This window comes from Urocitellus parryii, chromosome 1 (assembly GCF_045843805.1).
Source record: "Urocitellus parryii isolate mUroPar1 chromosome 1, mUroPar1.hap1, whole genome shotgun sequence".
NCBI classification, from domain to species: Eukaryota; Metazoa; Chordata; class Mammalia; order Rodentia; family Sciuridae; genus Urocitellus; species Urocitellus parryii.
Genome location: NC_135531.1, coordinates 240,851,246 through 240,858,018, shown reverse-complemented (window position 1 = coordinate 240,858,018; position 6,773 = coordinate 240,851,246). Strand labels below are relative to the sequence as shown.

Sequence of the window (6,773 nt, the reverse complement as noted above, 5' to 3'; positions counted from 1 at the left end):
TCCTTGCCTTCCTTCCTCCCTTTCCTGTCCTATCTCCCCTCCTCTGTTTCTTAGGAAATGTCCTTAAGGATAATGTAGTTGAGCAATGACTATATCTGTTGATGTTCTGAATTTGCCAATTTTTGTCCTTTGTAGCTATGTATACTGTAGACTATGATCAACTTGGTGCTTCTCAAAGTGTCTGCCCAGTTCATCATAAGTAATACTTATGTAAGATCCACCAAAAATAAGTTATTAGAAAAATGAAATCATCTTTTAAAAAAAGACATAAAATATGAGGCCAACAACCAAGTGCCAGGCTGTCATGATAATCTCAAATTGCTATACATATTTTGAAATGATTCTATTTTAGTCAGCTTTGCATCACTGTGACCAAAGTTCCTAACAAGAACAGCTTAGAGGAAGGGAAGTTTATTTGGAGCTCATGGTTTCAGGGGTATCAATCTATAGACAGCAGAGTCCATTGTTCTAGGCCTAAGTTGAGGCAGGACATCAGGGCCAAAGGGTGCAGTGGAGAAAAGCAACTCACCTCATGGTGACTAGGAAACAGAGAGTAAGGAGAAAAATGGAACCACGGTAAGAACCACCCTTCTAGGGAACAACCCCAGTGACCTACCTCCTCCAGCCATGCCCCACCTACCTACAGTAAACACCAATCTGGACTGATTAGGCCACAGCTCTCACAATACAATCATTTCATCTCATTAATATAGAAAGTAGCTTTTGGGGGACACTTCATCTCCAAACCATTAAAGCTTCAATTCTATTTTGTCACATACCAGCAATACTTCAGATATAACATCATCCCTAGCACTGGTCTAGATGTTATTTTTCTGAGATCCCATTGATGTTTTCCATTAACAAAAAATTCCTTACCTTTTTGAAATATAAGTTTACATTATAAAAGAGTAGCATCCTCAGATGACTAGTGGAGAAAACATGGTACATAACTTTTTAAGTGATTATACAGTTTTTGTTTATTTTGTTGATACCTCTTAAGAAAAAAATGGAAATTATGGAGCAAATGTATTATAACCTACTCCTTTCTGCAGACCTTGCATATTATGCAGTGTCATTACCTGTCATTTTCCCATCCTCTTCAACTTGTGTTTTAGTTAATTTTATCTTTTAACTAAGTCATATCTTTGACATTTAGTGTTTATGATGTGTATCAGAACTGAAAGCTTTATTGTACAGCTTACTACATGTAGGTAAATATATTTAGCATGGTACTATATATTGTTTGAAGGAATATAATGATTATAGATTTAAATGTCAACAAAATACTAAAAGCAAGGCCCTAGAGAAGGAGACAGTACTCCTCCTTCCCAGGCTATTTGTCACACAGTCATAATGGTGTTGTCATGGAACATACATGTGTCAGGGATCTCTTTTAAATATTGGAACAATCTACAAAGCAGACTAATTAAAATGACCCCAGTTTTACAGAGGAGGGCCCTGGGGCCCAGAGAACTTATGTATGTATATATGTATGTATATGTGTGTGTGTGTGTGTGTGTGTGTGTGTGTGTGTGTGTGTGTGTGTGTATTATATATGTTAAGTCCTCATTGGCAGAACTGGGACTCAATTCCAGTCATTCTGGATCCAGAGTCCATATTCCCAACTGTAGCATTATAAGGTCCCTGAATTGCCATGTAAAAACTGGGACTTTCTTAGAGCCCTGTGGAGCAAGTAGTCCTGTGTTAATTAGCTGCCCAAAGTAGAGAGGAGCCAGGTGAGTTGGATCCAGAGTGGGTGTTTACTGCTTCACATTTCCCATCCAGGACAAGCAGTACGCTTCCAGTTACACACTTATCAGAAGCCACAGCTTGTTCTTGTATAAAGTACATTACTTTCCAATTTGAGGAAACATGCCCCTTTTCTCTCACCTATTTTGTCCCCATCCAAGCATTGGTCTTTCTCCTAAGTGCCTAATGATTCAGAATTCTTGAATCAGGTATTCTTAAAGCTTCACTGAAATAACACAGAAGTGGTTTAGGGCTTCAGATAGCCTTTGTCTTTTTCCAGTGCATCATAAGGCTGAAGAATTCCTGAATGGAAAATCACCTTTTTTTTATCCATATGCTCATCTCTGTCACAAGCCTCATACTCACAGAATAACATAACTTTAGGGTCAGCCTCTCATGCAGAAGTTGAGGAAACTGAGGCCCACATATCTCCTAAAGGTGATTTCTTCCTGTACTGTCCAATATAGTATAAATCTAATTCCTCAAATGCACTAGCCACATTCCACCTGCTTAATAGCCACATGAAGTTCACAGTCACCACACTAGACTGCACAAATAGAGAATTTATCATCTTCCTAGTAAGTTCTACTGGACAGAGCCATTGTACAATACCACTGTCTCAGGATGTTGATCTGTGTATGTATCCACCCTTCCTGGCTCCCACGGCTCTGGTCTGGAGAGTCCGTACCAACCTCTGGGTTTTCTCTGTCATTGACAAACCATCCAGAGTGTAAAGGACCTGGTGTCCTCATAATTAGCACCAGGAGTTTGAAGATGCTAGATTTCTGGTTATCTGGAAATATCTAGAAATCATTAAATAGAAATAAAACCTCACACATGTATGTTTCAGGCACATGTGGAATGGTTCAGGCCAGGGCTGCTTTAGGCTTGCTCTACCATAACATTAAGTGGGGAATGGCCTCCCAACCCCCTGGGATGGAGGAAGGTGCTAAGTGGACCAGGACTTTGACATTAGGAGGATCTGACTTTGAATCCTAGTTTTGTGACTGTAATCCTATAATTTAAGCTCTGTTAGCTTCAGAATTCTCATATTTAAAATGAGGCCAGTGATATGTACCACAGAGGAATTTTGTAAGGACAAAATAATAATTTCTTTAGCACATAACAAGCACCCCAACCAATCACCATGGATGTGGCTCCTCTTTTCCCAGATTGACAGCTTAACCTCAGATTGGCTGAGAGGAATATTGCTTAAACAGTGGCCCCAGCAGCACTAGAAGTACTGAAAGGAACTGCAAAACCGTGGGAAGCTTTCAGCTAACTACTGCTTCTTGGGGCCATGGCAAAATTCACAGGCCAGTAGAGGAGCACTGTCCTCCCTATGAGTCCTTAAGTTTTTCAGGAAGTGACTGCCATTGAGATGTATTATAAGCTATTATTCTGTTTAAGGCTTTGAGGACTAGTTTAATAATTAGCAACCAGCCTCTTTGCATCCAGATGAACTCAGCACCCTGGGGTAATCTGCTATTTCTATGATCATAGGGGAAAAATTAGAAAATAAGCAATTAAGGCAGTGATTACCAGCCTGGGTTTTGTGACACCCCCGAGTATTTCTAGGGATCTCAAGAGGGGTTATAAAATTCTCAAATCAAGATTTAATTTGAATTCACTTTAATGTTTTTGTATGGCACTTTGAAGACAAGAAAAAGTCACAAAGTCCACAGACTCATGAAGGTGTCAGCTCAAAAGGCTGGAAATTACTGCATTATTGGATCAATTCCCACAGTAAACATTTCATGACAAAGGTGTGTTGCATTTGGTCTCATTCATTACAGAGTAAAGGACTTTTACTTGTTTGGTCACATCTTTATCATTTAAGAAATATTTAAAAATGTGTTTTATTTTTACTTCAACATGTCCACTGTGCATTTCCAAAACAGCAGGCTTTTCAAAGAAATAAATCAGAACTGTAAACACAAGATACAATATAAGTTTTTGACTTCCTACAGTCAGTTTCACAAATCTACATACTGTACATTCATAGGCGAGGTTCAGCCTGTCACCCACTTCTTTATTTCTGTAATTACACAAGCATAATAAATACATCTGATTTTAAAGGTCACTTAAAATGAGTCATGATAATTTACAGTACAGTACGTTTCAGTTCAAGTGCAAAAATAACTATTTGCTTAACTCTATTTCTTTTTAAGCTATGTTTTGTGGTGAAGCTAGATATCCAAGTGTATAATTTCTTCTCCCAGATAAAGTACTGGGCAGAGCTGTGTCATGGGGAGGCTCTGGCTTTACCATGATCCTGTATGACCAGAGGCTAAGGCGAGAGCTGGCTTCTAACTGTTCCTTCCTCTCTCCCAATTGCCTTTCATTCAGCTGAAGCAGTGGCTCTCTCTCCCTAGTCCTCCACTTTCATTTTTAGCAGCAAGCGTTATGCATGATTCACCAAACCATTGTTCTGAAGATAGCTGAATATGTATAGTCTCATACCCAGATCTAATTGTCCAGTGTCTGACTATATCTTCTTGGGAAAGAGCACACTGAGATTTGTTTCTTTATTCTTTAGAAAGTACCTCTTGTAACACACTTTCTATTCCCAATTTCTTATTTACCACCTCACAAACAAAACTGACCTACTAGGTAAGTTTTAAAAATTGTATCCCTCTCCCAGGCACTTAAATCTTATACTGTTCTTTGTAAATAGTACTGTGTAATTAAAGGAACCTTAGGAATTCAGTGATTTTTGTTTTATTATATAAGCTAACTAGAGCCCAAATCCCTCTAAAATAGTAAATAATGATGGAAGCTATTTCCAGTATAATATAAGTAAACCCTTACCTGTTAAGCCATGGGATACTGACTTGGTCAGTTTCTTTGAAATATTCCCTCATTTCTAGACATTCTCAAAGCCCATTTAAAACAAAAGGCATTTTAAAGCTCAATTTAGCTTGCAGTAGTCAATGACAGCTTTTGCTGCTCAGTACTATTTTCAATATATACTATACGTATATAAAAATATATTTGTTGGAGATATGCAAAGCTTATGATGAAACTTAACTTTTTAAAATTTTAAACAAAAAAGTATAAGTACTACTTTCATCTGATTACCTTTTAATATATCTTACAATTTTTAAATGGTTCTCTTCTAGAGAAAAAAAATTATAGATGTACTCTATTTCTTTACAGTGGGCATTAAGAACACAATAATTAGAATAAATAATCAGAAGAGGGAAATTATACCAATATTCACCTTGAAATACTTGTGTTCCCTCTACTTAGTGTAACAGCTGGTTTCCAGCCTTCCTGCATTGGCAGAAATGTTCTGTGGTCATTCACCTAACCAACCAAGAACGGAAGTCCTCACTGAATGCTATTTCTTTTCTGTGACTCCAATGGGACTATGGAAGTTCACCTTCTCTTGCCATATGTACTGTAGCTCAGGTGTGTGTGTGTTTATGTGTGTGTGTTTTCCATGTTAATGAGTTTAGATATTTAGAAGCGTATGCGGTGCTGGCTCCTTCCGCAGGAGTTGTGATGGGGTCTGGCCAAGGAACCCAATTCCATGCAGGGTGTGAGATGAGCAGGACACGGTCCCTCAGCGTCCTCCAGTGGCAGGCCGAGTGTGCTGCTCCCCACTCTCCTCCGCACGTGGGTCCACACTGGGGTGAACAGAGCTAATCTGTGTCTGAGATGCTGCTGCGTCAGGGGATGGCTGGTTTCTAGGTGGGTCAGGGTGAGTCTCACGCGGGACAGGTTGGACTCCACCAGCTAGAGAATTTTCTTGATTCTCACTGGTCCCCTGGGAGGAAAAAACAGAAAGAATGTGAAACCAACCCTTTATATATGTTTTCAAGTAAGACACAGCAAACATGGGGAGATCATCGTGAAGTGCCCAGGGACCAAGTAATAGAGGAATAAGTATAGAATGTCTTACCTTTCATTTCTTTTCCTATGTGCAACTGCCAGAGCCGCATGAAAAACACAAACACTATAAGCAGACATATCTTGTGGATAAAGGAACATTTTTACCAAAACACCCATCACTACTAGGTAAACAATTTACATCATCAAATATTTTAATGACTCCCCAGTCACTGTAAATCACTGGATGAGTACCAAGGAATAAGTGAAATGCAGGCCACTTGCTAAGACCAGGGTGTTCAAGAGCTAGAAGATGTTTTGTCAATATTAAGTTAATGAGGGATTTTTCTGTAATGAAAAATCCTAATGTATATTTGCAATTTCAAAATAAAAATAATCACTAAAAGTTAAATGAGAAAGAACTTCTACATAAAAAAGGGACGTGTACTTATGTAACCAGTGGTGGGTAGCAATAAGTATGTGTACTCACTCCAGTATGTTTTGGTAAAATTCCATATTAGTTTTCAGGTCAGGAAACATGATTTTTTTTTTGTAGTTATAGATGAACAGAATGCCTTTATTTTGTTTGTTTATTTTTATGTGGTGCTGAGGATCGAACCCCAGCCCAGGAAACATGATTTTTAAAAAGGGTTACTTCTAATAACTAAATAATTTTTTTTAAAAAGTTTCATTTTTGTTAATTTTGAAATATATGGGGAAAAAACCCCTTAGCACAATGACTTTTTCATAAGAACTACACCAAACCTGCTAGTTCTTGTTATTCTCAACAGACACCAGAAAAAAAGAAAAAAAAATTAGTGCTGCGTAACCCTCATGGGCTTCTGTGAAAATGAGGCTGAGCACAGAGATGACAATGCTACACCCTTGGTGGCAGACTCACCTGCTCTCCCGCTCCCATCCCTGCTGTAAGGTACAAAATCCTCCCTGTGCTCCTCCCACCCCAATGTTGAGTTCAGACCTAGCAGAAGATTCATATGAGTTTATTATCTTAAGGAGGATCATGCACAAACTGGCATGCATATGGTTATCAGTCAAGAATCAGATTTGCATAAATTATATAAAGATTTTAGGTTTACAAAGTCAAGATACATTTAATGAAGGTAATTCAACAGATTTTATAAAAAGAAAATACCCAAATTATCCTTAAGTCTTTCTCCTTTATTTCTTTG

General features: G+C 38.3%; 1 protein-coding gene across 3 annotated transcripts in view; it reads right to left on the bottom strand.

Annotated features, from left to right (window-relative positions):
- Positions 1 to 3,386: 3,386 nt before the first annotated feature.
- Mfsd6 (major facilitator superfamily domain containing 6) overlaps positions 3,387 to 6,773 on the bottom strand; it is a 62,296-nt gene continuing 58,909 nt past the window's right edge. For all 3 annotated transcript variants that reach the window (XM_026389069.2, XM_026389071.2, XM_077799100.1), the window contains one exon: positions 3,387 to 5,521. In XM_026389069.2, coding sequence (XP_026244854.2) covers positions 5,318 to 5,521 — 204 coding nt within the window. In that variant the 3' untranslated portion in view covers positions 3,387 to 5,317. The remainder of the gene's footprint in view (positions 5,522 to 6,773) is intronic.